General features: G+C 41.9%; 1 protein-coding gene across 5 annotated transcripts in view; it reads left to right on the top strand.

Moving 5' to 3' along the window:
* Window positions 1–17136, top strand: part of PID1 (phosphotyrosine interaction domain containing 1) — a 262015-nt gene extending 244879 nt beyond the window's left edge. For all 5 annotated transcript variants that reach the window (XM_055573664.1, XM_055573665.1, XM_055573663.1 and 2 more), the window contains one exon: window positions 15460–17136. In XM_055573664.1, the coding sequence (XP_055429639.1) occupies window positions 15460–15936 (477 nt within the window). In that variant the 3' untranslated portion in view covers window positions 15937–17136. The remainder of the gene's footprint in view (window positions 1–15459) is intronic.
* Window positions 17137–18244: the final 1108 nt, after the last annotated feature.

Raw genomic sequence — 18244 nt, 5'->3', positions numbered from 1 at the left:
ACAGCATCTTTTAGGATTTGAAATAGCTCAACTGGAGTTCCATTGCCTCCACTAGCTTTGCTCATAGTGATGCTTTCTAAGGCCCACTTAACTTCGCAGTGCAGTCCAGGATGTCTTTCTCTAGGTGAATGATCACACCATCGTGGTTATCTGGGTCATGAAGATATTTTTGGTATAGTTCTGTGTATTCTTGTCACCTCTTCTTAATATCTTCTTCTTCTCTTAGGTCCATATCATTTCTGTCCTTTATTGTGTCCATCTTTGCATGAAATGTTCCCTTGGTGTCTCTAATTTTCTTGAAGAGATCTCTAGTCTTTCCCATTCTATTGTTTTCCTCTGTTTTTTTGCATTGATCACTGAGGAAGGCTTTCTTATCTCTCCTTGCTATTCTTTGGAACTCTACTATCAAATGGATATAGCTTTCCTTTTCTCCTTTGCCTTAAGCTTCTCTTCTTTTCTAAGCTACTTGTAAGGCCTCTCCAGACAACCATTTTTCATTTTTGCTTCCCAGAAGGGAAGTGTATCTCTCTCAAATGCTTATTTGCTTGATCATTCATGCAACACCCGCCAACCCAATTTTGTAATAAGAGATGATGCCCCCATACTTTGGGGTGTAGTTCTCAGAAACTGGGTATTTATCTTATGTAACCATTCTTATATATCCTTATATCTTTATATATATATATAAGCATATATATATGTATATATACATATATATACATACATGTAATGTAGTTTGAACATTTTTTTAGTATTTCCCTTCTTTGGGATTGGAATGAAAAGGAACCCCTTTAAAAGCTGGTGCCCTGTTTTGTTTTGTTTTGTTTTCTATAAAGAAAGCTGAGTGCCAAAGAATTGATGCTTTTGAACTGTGGTTTTGGGGAAGACTGTTGAGAGTCCCTTGGACTGCAAGGAGATCCAACCAGTCCATCCTAAAGGAAATCAGTCCTGAGTGTTCATTGGAAGGACTGAAGCTGAAACTGAAACTCCAATACTTTGGCCACCTGATACAAAGAACTGACTCATTGGAAAAGACCCTGATGCTGGGAAAGATTGAAGGTGGGAGGAGAAGGGAATGACAGAAGATGAGATGGTTGGATGGCATCACTGACTCAGTGGACAGGAGTTTGAGTAAACTCTAGGAGTTGGCTAGAAGTTGGACAGGGAAGCCTGATGAAGCTGCAGTCCATAGGGTCACAAAAAGTTGGACACAACTGAGCAACTAAGCACTTTCCTACTTTCTGGCACAGTATGATATTTAAGTTCCTCTCATACCTTTCATGTGCCTGTCATGGAATCAACTATTTTTTTCCTCTGAGGAGGGCTGGTTCCTTTCAGTAGAAAATGGTATTTGGCAAAAGGATTTGGGTTTCAGGCATGGGCCTTGCTACTTACATGTCACTGCTCGCAGAGTCTCAGTGGTCGTTGATGAGAATAGGAGTGTGTGTGTGAAAGTATATGAACGTAAGTCTTCATTTTTCTGGAATACTTGGTAATTCCATGTTTAGTTAACCTCAGAGTGACTTTCTTGTTTCCAGCCTCCACTGGCCTTCTAGTAAGAGCTCTAGACTTATAGCCAGTATATTGGCATGTTTATTTTATTCAGTCACATGTTGCTTCAACATTATTATTTCTAAATCTTTGGCACCTTTTCTGGTCTATTCCCAACCAATTGTGTGCTAAGGAAAATGAATTGATACAGTGCTACAAGGACAAAAATTGGTGACTTTTTTACCTGGCCCCAGTGTTTGTCTCTTGGATCCATTTGTTAGGATAACCCTCAAGCAGTGTGCTTGATATTGATTTGTCATTTAGAGAATTTTCTCATTGTGAACATTTTAGACCCTAGAGAGCTCTACTGAATTTCTTTCTTTCTGGTATATTCCACTGATTAGAATGCAGAAGGGGAGCTATCAGACTTGTCACAAAATAAATTGTTCTTGTGCCATTGAGTAGAACAGTGGTTTAACCATCCTTGGTCCAGCTTACCAGAAGGGGCCAGATGAGGGAATGTATGTTTTAATGTGGTGTCATTTTTATTAAGTGACTTTGTCTTCTGAAGCACACTTCAGTGCCTTCCAAATAAATTGCTTCTGTCTTTGACAGTGACAATGACAATATTTCCAAGCGTCACACATCCAAGAGCCAACTGACAGGACAAATTGCACACTGGGACTGCTTGATAAATGCAAGATGGGACCCAGCATCTCAAAGCACTCTGCATCGGTGGAACTAAGTTGCAATATGAATAACAGAAATAAATCTGTCACTTAAGTTTCTAATTGTACGACACATGCTGTATTTAACAGCTGAAGCAGTGTTCATCTCTTTGTTAGAGTACAAAAATAGCACATAATTGTTTCTTGATATTGGGTCTTAGTAAATTTGTTTTTCCCCCATGACAGAAATTTACATAATAAAAAGAAACTGTATCTCCCAGTAAAATTTTTATTAATATTTTTATAGATTCTATCAGCATAACTCATGCAGATACTTGGGAAGAACTGCTTAACAACAAAAAAGTATTGTCCAGTATGTGTGATGTTAGGAAAGCTACTGAAATAAATAAATAGCACTAAACAAAGGCATATGCATAAATGTGCCCCAGAGGGTATGCATTTTGTAAAATCTACCTTCTACTGCCAGCATTGTTGCTACTATTAGAAAAAATATTAAGAGTAAGTCTGTAAGCCTTTCTGGGTCATCCCTAGCCCCTCTGTTAAAGTCAGAGGCAGGCTTCCCCTAGACAGCCTTGCTCACCCTCTTAGTCAGCTGATCAAGCCTGGCTAAGTAGATATAAGGCAAAAGACGTTGCAGGTATTATGGGGAATGGCCACAATTGGTCCTCATCCTTGGCTAGCCATAGGATAGTCGGGTCTACTTTTATCCTGATAAGGGTGAGGAAGAGCTGCCAAAAATAAGTGCCAGAATGGTACCCAAGACTTACTTTGGGGAATTAAACCCTAGTTTTTAACCACAATCATCTGGGCCTCTTAGGGATGACTCTCAGGAGACCGAAGGGCTGAGGATGGAGAAGCATGCCAGGCTTCCCTGTCCATCACCAACTCCTGGAACTTGCTCAAACTCAGCATCGAGTCGGTCGTGCCATCCAACCATCTCATTCTCTATCGTCCTCTTTTCCTCCTGCCTTCAATCTTTCCCAGCATCAGGGTCTTTTCCAGTGAGTCAGTTCTTTGCATCAGGTGGCCAAAGTACTGGAGCTTCAGCTTCAGCATTAGTCCTTCCAATGAATATTCAGGACTGATTTCCTTTAGGATGGACTGGTTGGATCTCCTTGCAGTCCAAGGGACTCTCAAGAGTCTTCTCCGATACCACAGTTCAAAAGCAGCAGTTCTTCAGCGCTCAGCTTTCTTTATAGTCCAACTCTCACATCCACATATGACTACTGGAAAAACCATAGCTTTGACTAGATAGACCTTTGTTGGCAAAGTAATGTCTCTGCTTTTTAATATTCTGTCTAGGTTTGTCATAGCATTTCTTCCAAGGAGCAAACATCTTTTAATTCCATAGCTGCAATCACCATCTGCAGTGATTTTGGAGCCCAAGAAAATAAAGTCTGTCACTGTTTTCATTGTTTCCCCATTTATTTTCTGTGAAGTGATAGAACTGGATGCCATGATCTTTGTTTTTTGAATGTTGATTTTAAACCAGCTCTTTCACTCTCCTCTGTCATTTTCATCAAGAGGCTCTTTAGTTTCTCTTCCCTTTCTGCCATAAGAGTGGTGCCATCTGTATTTCTGAGGTTATTTATATTTCTCCCAGTAATCTTGATTCCAGCTTGTGCTTCATCCAGTCCACCATTTCACATGATGTACTCTGCATGTAAGATACGTAAGCAGGGTGACATTATACAGCCTTGAGGTACTCCTTTCCCCATTTGGAACTAGTCTGTTGTTCCATGCCCAGTTCTAACTGTTGCTTCTTGATGTGCATACAGATTTCTCAGGAGGTAGGTCAGGTGGTCTGGCATTCCCATCTCTTTAAGAATTTCCCATAGTTTGTTGTGATCCACACAGTCAAAGGCTTTGGCATAGTCAATAAAGCAGAAATACATGTTTTTCTGAAACTCTCTTGTTTTTTTTGATGATCCAGTGTATATAGGCAATTTGATCTCTGGTTCCTCTGCCTTTTATAAAACCAGCTTGAACATCTGGAAGTTCATGGTTCATGTATTGCTGAAGCCTGGCTTGGAGAATTTTGAGCATTACTTTGCTAGTGTGTGAGATGAGTGCAATTATGTGGTAGTTTGAGCATTCTTTGGCATTGCCTTTCTTTGGGATTGGAATGAAAACTGACCTTTTCCAGTCCTGTGGCCTCTGCCGAGTTTTCCAAATTTGCTGGCACATTGCGTGCAGCACTTTCATAGCATCATCTTTTAGGATTTGAAATAACTCAGCTGGAATTCCATCACCTCCACTAGCTTTGTTTGCAGTGATGCTTCCTAAGGCCCGCTTGGCTTAGCACTCCAGGATGTCTGGCTCTAGGTGAGTGACCACACCATTGTGGTTATCTAGGTCTTTTTTGTATAGTTCTTCTGTGTATTCTATGTATTAGAAATTTATTGGAATGATTGTGAGTAGGTTGGGAAAACTTGTTTGGATCTCTCAAATAAAGTAAGAGGGCAAAGAATACCAGAATAGAAAAGTAGAATAAAGCAACTTAAATTTTACTATAAGATTTCAATGAAGACAAATCAGTTTGATGTGCCTGAAACATCCTGAGAATGTTTCAGGTGACATCCTGAGAATGAAACACAGGTGTCAAGTGAGGCCAGGTACCCCACCTGTTCATTCAGTGTAAAATATCCACAGCATTCTAGCTTCCAGTCTATCTTGTTCAGGAGGCAGGGTAGGCCTTATATCTCCTAAGTCCTTGATTTCCTAGTTCCCATCTGATTCCTCTCTCCCTTGGCCCTCTTCTGAAGCCATTAGCCTGCCTGATCCTCTACCACAGTAGCATCTCAGGAAGCCAAACCACAGTGAATGTAAAGACTAATAACCCTGCATGTGGCACAGCTTGGGCCAAGGAATAGAATCTAAATGGGGACTTTTTTAGTCCAAGTTATGCTGTATGAAGTGAAAAAGCTTTTTTAAACCCAAGAGAAGTTTTCCAATTCATCAGAAGCACTCTTAGAAGCCCATATGTGTTCTCCTCCCTGATACCAGCCTTGTCTACATAACTTTGAGTTCTATAAATTCAGTCATAAGCATCTTCTGTTTAGCTGGAGTGTCAGCCCCAAGAAGGCAGAGGGCTTTTATCAGTTTTATTCACTGATATACCTGGTTCCTGGTAGGTGTTCAGTGAATAGTTATCAAATGAACATACAGGATAAACAAATTTACTTTTCAAGCTAAAGTTTATCACTTTCATTTTTCTCACAATAACTTCATAGATTTCACTGTGAGCAGTATTAATCCTTTGATGTTGTCTTTGTGGTTTAAAGCATGTTATACAAGTTCAAGGTTATAGTCAGCATCACTTTGGTCTTTGCATTATGGATTGTTAGGTCATTGGCATATTGGATGTATCCCCACTCTTCAGAGTGCCTAGTGGATCCTTGCTCCTCTGTGACCAGCCAGGAAGGAGTAGATTCAAGCCTGCATCATAAATCTCAGGATTTTGTCCTTTACCTTTTCTCTGAAATGTGCAAAAGGGAATTAATGTGAGAACAGAAGAGCTTGGCTCTGGAATTTGGCCCAGGAGTATGAGTGGCTCTTTGTCTCATCTTCCGCCTTATAACCCACAGGCTGTTAGAATTCCCAGTTACGTCTTCTGCATCCTGTGTTTGTATCATGTTGTTTAATGTTAGCAGGGGAAAGGAAGTCTCCTACAGAAAATGAAGGACAAAAAGATCTTTTATATCCCAGGAAAGGCCTCTGGAGAATCTTTGTTCTTGACGTGTCTTCTCAGAGAAGCCACATAGTAAAGTGAACCAAAGTTGAGCCTCTGAAGTCAGGTAGTTGGGCTTATCCAGCCTGGAAGGTTGAAGACTGAAGCAAACCAGGTCCTTGGTTTCTTAGGTCATCATCCATCTCCTACCGTCCTTCAGGGACCTCTGTTATCACCCTTTCCGTCTGGCTGTACAGTCTAAGGGGAGATGATCCTGGGTCCTCACCAAGGCGGTTTCAGGCCAGAATGAAATATGGACAGGCCACCAAGAGGAAGGAATGGAATGGTGCCGGCTCTGCCAGTAGGATGCACATTGGGAAACCAGGGTTGTTTTGCCACAGAGGTGGGAACAGTGATTCATGAATGGAGAGCTGGCTGGGGTGTTGGAAAACTCATGGGTGGGAAGCAGAGATTCTGAGGACACTGGTCTCTCCTGATCTGACACTCTTAATGATGCAGACACTCTGGCGGGCCCCTTGGCTCCATGGCCTCTCCACATTTTCACATGCCACGAATATCCTCAAATACTTCAACTGGGACTGGGCAAAGCCTATTCACACACATTACAGACGTCTGTGTCTGGGCATTGGTTTATGCCATTGAATGACACAGAGGGGAAAACTTCTCTTTTTTTTTTTTCTCTGTTTGTTTATTTCTCTCTGAATGATTCATTCTTAATAAGTTTCTTGCCCAAAGCCTGTTTCTGCAACCATGGGAAAGATTCCAGCATTTATTTCCAATGGGTTGTGACTCCTCCTGAAGAATCTTCTCGTCTTCTTCCAAGTCCCTTTGTCGCAGCACCTCGGGAAGTTATCTTGAAAAATATCTGTCCACCATTCTGGATGTTTAGGGAACAATTTTGTGACTCTGTGTTTCTCATCTGCTTTGCGACTCTGGAAGCTTGCGGCTCCTGAGAATGAGGCTCAGAAGGGACTTATTCATGGAGAAAACATTCACCTCTTTCATAGACGGCCAAGATGACAGGGTGCTCATTCACAGACCCTCCATCGGTGCTTAGCTATGTCAGTGGTAGAAGCCTTGAGGCAGCCTTGCACATTGAGTCCTGTGTTCTCGCTCACAAGGAGGATGTGCCTGGAGAGGGGTGTGCAAACAAGTCTCCCACACGAGGAAGACTGGGGCAAGAAGGGATCTCTCTATATGTATATTTAGAGTAAATCCCTGCTGGAGTGTTGACATAAGAGGATACCTGGCTAAAACCCCATATTTCAGGGTTTCTATTTATTGAGACACATGTTCTCTGTGGTCCCATAAGCACAGAGGGTGTGGCTGCATGCAGAGCATCACTAAATCTTTGGTATTTTGAGAGAATTAATTTTTAAAATAGTTTTTATTTATTTCCCTTGAAAAGCAGAGCCATAAGGCACAGTTCTGTTAAACTAAATATAAAAAATTAAAGAAAAAATCACTTCAAAGCCTGAATTTTTTTTTTTCCCACTGACTTATAGTCAATAGTATGGGTGAATGCCAGACACTGGGGAACTTAATAGGAGAATTAGGAAATCTTCAGGCAGGTAGTAAATAATTGGCATATTAGGGGAAAGTGCTCAGAGACAGAATTCCGGAACTCGGGCCAGTTAGGATGATAGCCGGGCTGATTTAAAGGGGTCGTTCTGAGGGGAGACTGTCTTGATGCATCATTTTATCATTTTTGCATTCCATTTTCAAGGAAACTCTACTTAGAGAATTCTTTTTATTCCATTTCTAGGGAAACTTCTTCAGATAATTCTTTTCCTATATTTCCTTAAGGCAGCAATCTCCAACTATTTTTGGCACCAAGGACCAGTCTCATGGAGGACAGTTTTTCCACGGATGGGGGAGGGATGACTCAAACACATGACATTGATCGTGCACTTGATTTCTATTATTGTGACATCAGCTCCACCTCAGATCTTCAGGCATTAGATCCCAGAGGGTGGGGATCCCTGCTCTAAGGATATACCAAATTATTAACCGTCTGAGCTTCGAGGGAAGCTCAGGTGGTAAAGAATTTCCCTGCAAGGCAGGAGACCTGGGTTTGATCCCTGGGTTGGGAAGATCCCCTGGAAGAGGAAATGGCAACCCACTCCAGTATTCTTGCCTGGAGAATCCCATGGACAGAGGAGCCTGGCAGGCTACAGTCCAAGGGTCACAAAGAGTTGGATACAAATGAGTGACTAAGCACACACGCAAATTATTAACATATTCTTTTAATTGATGTAATCTCATGGGATTTCAGACAAAGCTATCAGTTCCCCAAAGGTAACAAAGTAGAGTTACATTGACGTCCCAAGGTTTACCCAGGGCATAAGTTACACTCCCTGATTTATGCTTTGTGTTGGCCACACCTTATAGGAAGCGGAGAGGAGCTCATTACTGGGACTGTTTAGGAAGGTTTGGGCAGGGTTAGTGTATTTTTGGGGAGAAGGCAATGGCACCCCACTCCAGTACTCTTGCCTGGAAAATCCCATGGATGGAGGAGCCTGGTAGGCTGCAGTCCATGGGGTCACTAAGAGTCGGACACGACTGAGCGACTTCACTTTCACTTTTCACTTTCATGCATTGGAGAAGGAAATGGCAACCCACTCCAGTGTTCTTGCCTGGAGAATCCCAGGGACGGGGGAGCTTGGTGGGCTGCCGTCTATGGGGTCGCACAGAGTTGGACACGACTGAAGCGACTTAGCAGCAGCAGTGTATTTTTTGGGGGGACTTCCCAGGTGGCAGTAGTGATAAAGAACCTGCCTGCCGGTGCAGAAAATGTGAGAGACAGGTGTTCAATCCCTGGTTGGGAAGATCCTCTGGAGGAGGGCATGGCATCCCATTCCAATATTCTTGCCTGGAGAATCCTATGGACAAAGGAGCCTGGTGGGCTACAGTCCATAGAGCTGCAGAGTCAGACACACTGAAGTGACCTAGCATACACACATGCAGTGCGTTTTTATCAAAGAGACGACATAGCTAAGAGCCTTGCCGAAACCCTGGTATTGCCAAGCAGCAGGACTGGAGCTGCCACCACTGGAGAATCAGCCTTTCTCTGGTGTTGTAGATGCATGCTTGCTAATTCTGTGCTTGGAGGAAGGGCATGTCTGTTCGCTGCAGCCTCTGGCCTCCGTGGCAAATCCCAGTTAAAAGCAGACGTAAGTTGCAGTGCCCCAGCAAACAGTTGGTGTGAAAGTTGGCCCTTGTCAATATCGCAGTTGAGAGGCGTCATCCCATAATCCGCTCTTAGCCTGTCTCCATCTGCAGGCTTAGTGATACTTTGTGAGATGAAGCTAATGGAATATTCAGGATTAGTGCTGTTAGAACATGTTTATGCCTCTCTGTTCACAGGAAACTTTTGGAAAGATGCCAAAAGTCTGAAACTCTTTAGATTGAAAGTTTTTTTAAATTAATTTATTTTTTAATTGAAAGATAATTGCTTTACAGAATTTTGTTGTTTTCTGTCAAACATCAATATGAATCAGCTATAGGTGTACATATGTCCCCTCCCTCTTGAATCTTTGGTTTCATTGTAAATAGATTATATGTGTTTGAGTTTTAGAAACCAGGTAATATATACATGGGCTTCCCTGGTGGCTCAGTAAAGGATCCGCCTGCCAATGCAGGAGACTGAGTTCGATCCTGAGTTGGGAAGATTTCCTGGTGAAGGAAATGGCAACCCACCCCAGTATTCTCACCTGGGAAATCCCATGGACTATAAACAGATCATATATAATAAATATCTGTAAAAGTATATAATGTATATTTACATGATGCATGTAAATATATATTTCCTTATTTTTTGTGTTCCATTTTACCTGAGAAGTTTGGGTTTTTGAACCTTATTTTCTGCAGTTATAAAACGAGAATAAAGTTTTAAGAAATGCCCAGGTATGGAAGGGAGTGTCATTTACAAAAGCACCAGACGATAGAATGTGATTCTTTCTTCAGGAAGACTCATGGTTTCTAGGGTGTTCATACAATGTTAAAATTTCTCTTACAGCTCCAAGATGGGAAAGATGAATAAATGGCTGAAAAGTGAAGCTACATGGAAATGATTCTCATATAATAATAAAGTGGTCTAAGAATTGAACGAGTGTCTTTTTAGGCTGTCTTTTCTGTGCAGCTTTCCTAGATCACCACAATATTGCTCAATTCCCAACACTTTGTAGTATACACTATGTACCCGGAACCACCACCTGATCTGCAGTTCTTGTCTTTAAATATAGGTTGGGAGATTAAAATTGACCTATACACCCTTCCATGTGTAAAACAGATAGCTAGTGGAAAGTTGCTGTATAGCACAGGAAGCTCAGCTCAGTGCTCTGAGATGACCTAGTAGGGGAGACATTTGGGGTGGGGTGGGGTGGAAAGGAGCCCAAGAGGGAGGGGATAGGTATATACATATAGCTGATTCACTTTGTTTCATGGCAGATATGAACACAATGTAAAGCAATTATATTCCAATTAAAAAAATCCAGGTTAGTGATAATAAAATTCCATTCTTACCTACAGGGCTGTTGATGGATCTGATGGACACAGTGCTTTTTGCCTAAAATGTGATGCAAGTATTTCTTGTTACTGTTCAGTGTGTGACTTGATTTGGCAGCAGACCTATGTAAACAATGATGTGGGACTTGATCCTTAGTGAGTTGTTTGCTGCTGCTAAGTCACTTCAGTCGTGTCCGACTCTATGCGACCCCATAGACAGCAGCCCGCCAGGCTCCCCCGTCCCTGGGATTCTCCAGGCAAGAACACTGGAGTGGGTTGCCATTTCCTTCTCCAATGCATGAAAGTGAAAAGTGAAAGTGAAGTCGCTCAGTCGTATCCAACTCTTAGCGACCCCATGTTGTTTAGGTGATAGTAAAAACAGGCCGCTAAGATTACTTTCCTGGTAAGTTTAGTACCAGGAGATTATATCTGTGTGTACGTTGAACCTCAGTGTTTTAAAATTGTTTTTTGAAGAAATGTCTACATATTATTATAGAGCATTCATTGTTGTCTTATTAAACTCTCTAAGCTAATCATCTCAGCTCTATGCTTCTCTCAAGCAAACTTCCAAAAATAAAACGTTATTTTCCTTCAAACCTTTAGTTTTTAAATAATAAATATTTATGAGGAATACATTTTTCCTTAGTTGTCAAAATGTTATTATTACTAATTTTACTATTACTGCTTTTCATTGGAAGGAATCATAAACAACTTATTGTAACAAAGTTTTAAAAATTTATTCTTTATATCATGATAGAAATCACTGTATAATTTTTTAAAAATTGTGTGTGTTTGAGAGAGAGGAAGAGAGAGAGATGAAAGCACATCAAAGGAGATTGTCTCCATCTGAAGAATGTTTCTATCAAATATAACAGATACAAACATAGCTATTTCTAGTCTCAGGGGACAGTAAGAAAGAATGCTTTTCACTTCAAGCTCTCATACTAGTTTCCTCCATTTGCTTTTCTACTTCAAACGTAAAGATGTCATAGAAAAGAAAGGGGTATTGATACATGGTTTATCTTAGATGAACCTTGAAGACATTATGCTGTGTGAAAGAAGCCAGACACAGAAGGTCACATATTTTGTGATTCCAATTGTGTGAACTCTCCAGAATAGTAAATCTCTAGCAACAGAGATCGTATTCGTGGTTTCCAGGGTCTGGATCAAGGGGAAAGTGAAGAGCGACTGCTTAATGGATACTGGATCTCCTTTGGTGGTGATAAAAATACTCTGGAACGAGACAGAGCTGATGGTTGTATAACAGTTTGACAGCTACATGCCACTGAATCATAAATGGTTAACATTATGTAATGTGAATTTCACCTCAATTAAAATAATGAAGTTGTTAAGAATAATAAAGGTATCATAAATACCGTACACAGAAAGCATGTTTCAGTAAGTCAAGAACCTTATGTTGTGCGTTTCCTCACAAAGCCATCTTTATAATGTGACTCGAATCCAGAGTGACAAACAGCTGTTCTGCAGTCATGTCCGTGGAGAGTGCAGGCACTTGCAGGATCTTTCTGAGTCATTTCCCCGCTTCAGTGTATTGCCAAGGGTTTTCAGTGTGATCTTTGAATACCGTTCCCATTTGTCTCCCCTGTCCTTTCCACCACCTCCACTCCTAAGTCAGGCCACCCTTGCTTCCTGGTTGCGCTGTTGCAACACTTCCTGCCTGAGCAGTCTTCTGCTAGGCAGCCCCCGGACTTGTCTTTCTTCCTGGCATCCGTAAAGTCTTCCAAGTTCACAGCCTCCATCATATCCAGGTACCCATTGGACTATAGACCCTCAGTGGCATTCCATCCAGAGCAGAGAAGGCCCCACTCCTCAGACTGTATGCAAGACCACTTTTCAAAGTTCAGCCTGTTTTTATCCAGCGGTCATAGACCGTCTGTTTCCTCTTCAGGGCTGTCCTAGGCCAAATGTGTGGTCAGGCCAAAGTGCCCCATGTGCCCAAGAAAGTGAGGACTTTCCCCACTGCAGCACTTACCTTCCTGCTCCTTTCTACCCTTCACCATCTAGTTGCTGGGCTCCTGTCTGAGCTTTGAAGCCCTGTTGCCTTGAAATACATTGACTCCTTCCCAGAGGAGTTCCTTAAGCATGGTGAGTGCCATCACTGGCTCTGTTAAATGCTCAGAGTACATCATGTGAAATGCCGGGCTGGGTCAATTACAAGCTGGGATCAAGATTGCCGGGAGAAATATCAATAACCTCAGATATGCAGATAATACCACTCTAATGGCAGAAAGTGAAGAGGACCTAAAGAGCCTCTTAATGAGGGTGAAAGAGGAAAGTGAAAAGGCTGGCTAGTAACTCAACATTCAAAAAACTAAGATCATGGATTTCGTGGATCATGAAGTCCCATCACTTCATGGCAAATGGATGGGGAGAAAGTGGAAGCAGTGACAGATTTTATTTTCTTGGGTTCCAAAATCACTGTGGACTGTAGCTGCAGCCATGAAACTAAAAGACACTTGCTCCTTGGAAGGAAAGCTATGGCAAGCTTAGATAGCATATTAAAAAGTGGATATATCACCTTGCCGGGTCTATATAGTCAAAACTCTGGCTTTTCCAGTAGTCATTTATGAATGTGAGAGTTGGAGCATAAAGAAGGCTGAGCCCAGAAGAATTGATGCTTTTGAACTGTGGTGCTGGAGAAGACTCTTGAGAGTCCCTTGGACATCAGGAAGATCAAACCAGTCAATCCTAAAGGAATATCTCACTCCTGAATATTCATTGGAAGGACTGATGCTGAAAGTCCAATAATTTGGCTACCTTCTGGGAAGATCTGACTCATTGTAAAAGATCCTGATGCTGAAAAGACTGATGGCAAAAGGAGATGGGGGCAGCAAAGGATAAGATGATTAGAGAGCATCACCGACTCAATGGACATGAATTTGAACAAAGTTGGGAGATAGTGGAGGACAGAAGAGCCTGTTGTGCTGCAGTCCATGGGGTTGCAGAGAGTGGGACATGACTTAACAGCAACAGAAACTTTGTGGTACTGCTTGCCTGCCCTTTCCACCATCTGCCTCACATCATAGCTGTATCTGTGTGTGTGCAAAGGGCTGGCAGTTTCTCCAGAACTACCCACTCAGTGAACTGAGGAGCTAGGATTTATTTTCAACCTCACTGGGCTCAAAGATGCCGCTCTGAACAAATATTCAGCTACTTTCTGCCCGCTAATTTTGGACCTCTCCATCTTCCCCTTCTCCCATGCCCACCTGGCACCTTGCAATTACGCGTAATAGGTTCCTAAGAAATATTTCTAGAATGGGCCGCATTTGTGCTTCTTTTCTAAGAAGTCATCTTTTTAAAGGGACAGCACGGTGAACTCCTGTCTAAGAGAGAAGTGAAGCACAAAAACACGCACCGGGGCTCAGCGTCTGTGTCCTGAACCTTTTGTGTGTGGCCTTTAACGTCCACTTAACAGAAACATTGATTTAGAATCATTGTGGCCAAATGTCCTTGCTCAGTTCTCACCATTTCTCTGGACCTCTTTCTAGTCTCTTCCAAAAAGTATTTGGAAAAGACCAGAGTATAATTGGGCCTCTTATTTATATATATCTGGCCAATTATATATATATCTGGGCCTCTTATTTTGAGCCAAATTGCATACTTCTTGTTGTTCAGTTGCTAAGTTTTATCTAACTCTTTGTGACCCCATGGACTGCAGCAGGCCAGGTTATGTGTTTGCATAATGCACGTGCCAGGTGATAGAGGGTCTGTCTATCTTGATGAGTGGAAAATAAAGTCAGAGAGTGAACATCTTTTCTTGGTATATTATAAATCAATTTTTTAAAGGATACTATTTGAATCATTTGGAATTACTTTTCTTTGTTTTTGGAGAAGGAAATGGCAATCCACTCCAGTACTATTGCCTGGAAAATCCCATGGACAGAGGAGCCTGGTAGTTTTAGTACTGCTCGTTTAGCTATTTGATAAACCTGGGTTTTAATCTTAACCTATCTGTAGGTCTTTCATTTTTATCAGGTGGGACAAACTGGGAGAGTAGTATTTACGTGTATACACTACTATGGGTAGAATGGTTAGTGGAAAGCTCTGCTCTGTGATGACCTAAAGAGGTGGAATGGGGAGATGGGAGGGAGGTGTAGGGGAGGGAGAGGATACACACACACACACACACACACACACACACACACACACACACACATACATGTAGCCGATTCATTTTGCAATACAGCAGAATACATTTTGCAACACAACATTATAAAGCAATTATACTCCGATACAAACAATTGTTTGGGTTGAAATACAACTGGTTATTGCTCCATTTTTAAACATTACCTCGGTGAGAAAACAGTCATGTTTTAGACCATCAGTTAAATAGAACAGTTTTTGTGTCCTTGGCATTTTCTAAGAAATAAGTAGCTTAAGTGAAATCAAACATTGAGAGATTTACAAAGAGAATCTGTCTAGGAGATAAGTTTAATAAAGATTTTGTTTTTCAGAGGCAACATTCCTTTGACTCTTTCTTATAATTAAAGTCTGTGTGTGTTTGGTCAAAAATCAACTTCAAGTGGATTTATAATTTCAAAGAAATGCCAAATCCTGTAAAAGATCATAATCATTCATTCTGAGTTTAAAAGGAGATTGGGGGAGGGAGAGTAGTCCTCTAGAAATTAAATTTTAAAAATCTAACCCTGTTTTAAAAATTTCAGTACCTTTGTCAAGGGGTCAACTTGTTAGGGAGAAAAAAATATAAATTTTGACAACAGTTATTATTTGTTAATATTTATCTATGTATTTATTAGCTGCATCCTGTCTTAATTGCGGTGCACAGGCTCTGTAATTGTGGCATATGGCTTAGTTGTCCTGTGGCATGTGGGATCTTAGTTCCTCAGTCAGGGATCGAACCCACATTCCCTGCATTGGATGGCAGATTTTTAACCACTGGACCACCAGAGAAGTCCCAACAGTTCTTCTTTTAAGGGGCAATAAAGATATCTCTCCATTGTTCTAGAGTGAAACTGTGATTCTTTGGGGACATGAGTGAACAGCTAGAATCAAGAGCCTACTGTTGACCTCTCTCTTTTTTTTCTTCTCTTCTGTCTGCAGGTGACCTATCTGGGTAAGGTGCCCACCACAGGCATGCAGTTTTTGTCAGGCTGCACAGAAAAGCCAGTCATTGAGCTCTGGAAGAAGCATACACTAGCCCGAGAAGACGTCTTTCCAGCCAATGCCCTCCTGGAAATCCGACCATTCCAAGTGTGGCTCCATCACCTCGACCACAAAGGGGAGGCCACGGTGCACATGGATACCTTCCAGGTGGCCCGCATCGCCTACTGCACCGCCGACCACAACGTGAGCCCCAACATCTTCGCCTGGGTTTACAGGGAGATTAATGACGACCTGTCCTACCAGATGGACTGCCATGCTGTCGAGTGTGAGAGCAAGCTGGAGGCCAAGAAGCTGGCCCACGCCATGATGGAGGCCTTCAAGAAGACTTTCCACAGTATGAAGAGTGATGGCCGGATCCACAGGAACAGCTCCTCAGAAGAAGCATCCCAGGAATTAGAATCTGACGATGGCTGAGTGAACTGAGAGAGCTTCAGCAAAGGCAGCATTGGTCAAGGAATTCAAGATGACAGACGGATAAGCGATGATTCAAATTTGGGATGAAAAGACTGCCAAATTATTGGCCGACCAAGCTTTTTAAATTCAGAAGAGCAGTTCTAAATCTAAAGAAATGTATTATTAAAGTAATTACGTTACATTGAAATCTGCTGCTGCTGTGACTATGAGGAGGGTGGGAGTGTGGATGGGGAGGGAAGTTCTAGACTTTTCTTTTTCTTTTTTTTGGCTCATTTTCCAATGCCTCCATTGTAGTTCTCCATGCTGATTTTCGCCACTCTTGGGCAAATATACTGCGGTTGTTATTCAATGCACCATTCCAACTTGCCTTATGAAACCCAACAAAAATGTTAGATGCACCTATAGAATCCCTGGTTGTGGGGGGAGATGGTGAGTGCTAATGCTGACGAGGAGGCCTCTGGGCTAAAGGAACAACACAGAGCTCCTCTCCCCTGGCTGGTTTCAGATTCTCTCCTCAGTAAGCAAATCAGCACAGCTTTATTGAGCTTTATAACTAACAACCTGATAGTTGGCAGTTAATTCACAGTTAAAGGCAATGCTTTTATTACATAGTATATCCAGTAGCACCCTGTTCTTATTGTATTCACTTCATCGATTTTCTTAGAATACTTGCAACTACTAATAGCCCCTTTCCGCCACTGCCCATCCACCCTCTCTGCCCTTCCAATCCACTACACCATCCCTCCAGGATTGCAGTCTCAACCTACATGGCAGGACACCAAAAGGGAAGACAATAATAACCAAGGAAATGAAAGAATCAGCCAAACAATGTGGGAGCTTCAAACCACCACCACAGAAAGTTCAGAAAAAGGGAATGAGTAATCATCGAGTATACAAAGCCCATGTGGGCTGTCCTTTCTTCAACTGCAATTTATGTAACTTATTTAGTTGATGATCCTATCTGATGACTCTCTCATGGCAAGCTTCATATCTGAGCTGGTATCACTAAGGAAGCGTTGACCCATCACTCAACATGGCACTCGAGTAGGGAACGGATTCTATAAACCAGACTTATCCAGAGAACCTATGTCCATTCGCAAGGGAAATCTGACCTTCTTCTCTTCTAATTGGATTGATCTCTTAGGGTCAGAGTTGCCAGTTTGTTGGGTATTTCTAATGAGAAATTTTCACTAAGACAGCCTGAGTTTTCTTGGTTTGATGGATCTTTAAATATCATAAATGCAAAGAATCAACATTGAGTGACATTGAAAGTACTGGTGAAAACCCACACATTTAAGGCCGAGAGCAGAGGAACAGTTTTCCAGGTGCTGCTGCTCCTGTCTGAGAGTCTGTTTTGAATCCTGGTAACCATGTCAGGGGCCCTGGGACACCTTACAGAAGCCTTAAATGAGAGTTTATAGAATCCAGAGAGAAGTGGTGTCGGTGTTTTGGTCTGTGTATCTGTGTGTCCGTGTATGCATTTGTGTGTGTGTATGTGTGCCCCTGAGCGTGGGTCCCGTCTTAAGGCATGTAGAATAAGCATGGAGTTGTATTGAGGGGAGCACACCTTCTGGAGATCCGCTTGCTGCTTCACGACAAATGTAAACTACTCTTTAGCATAAATGCATTCATTCTTTAATAAAAAATATGTTTGCATTAAAAAACCTGAGGAGTTTCATATTGTATATGGCGTTCCTTTTTCAAGTAAAGAAAACCTGAGGGACAAAACAGATCAAATTGAATAGATGTCTGTTTTACACATGAAAAGCGTTAGTCTCTCAATTGTGTCTTCCTGTTTGCGACCCCATGGATTGTAGCCTGCCAGGCTCCTCCATTCATGGAATTCTCCAGGCAGGAATACTGAAATGGGTAGCCGTTCCCTTCTCCAGGGGACCTTCCTGACCCAGGGATCGAACCCAGCTCTCCTGCATTGCAGGCAGATTCTTTACCATCTGAGCCACCAGGGAAGCCCCAGTTCTACACATGCTGCTAAGTCACTTCAGTCGTGTCCGACTCTGTGCAACCCCAGAGACGGCAGCCCACCAGGCTCCTCTGTCCTTGGGATTCTCCAGGCAAGAACACTGGAGTGAGTTTTACACATGGTAGTGTGTATATGTTAATGATGCTCTCTCAATTCATCCCACCAGGCTCAAGAGGAAGGGATATATGTACACATATAGCTGATTCATATTGTTATTTAGCAGAAATTAACACAACGTTAATAATTATATATAGTAAATTTTATATATATACTATATATAATTATTATAGTAAAGTAATTATACTCCAATTTAAAGATAAATATAAA

Source organism: Bubalus kerabau, chromosome 3 (genome assembly GCF_029407905.1).
Source record: "Bubalus kerabau isolate K-KA32 ecotype Philippines breed swamp buffalo chromosome 3, PCC_UOA_SB_1v2, whole genome shotgun sequence".
NCBI lineage: Eukaryota > Metazoa > Chordata > Mammalia > Artiodactyla > Bovidae > Bubalus > Bubalus kerabau.
This window is presented reverse-complemented; position numbering and strand designations above follow the sequence as displayed.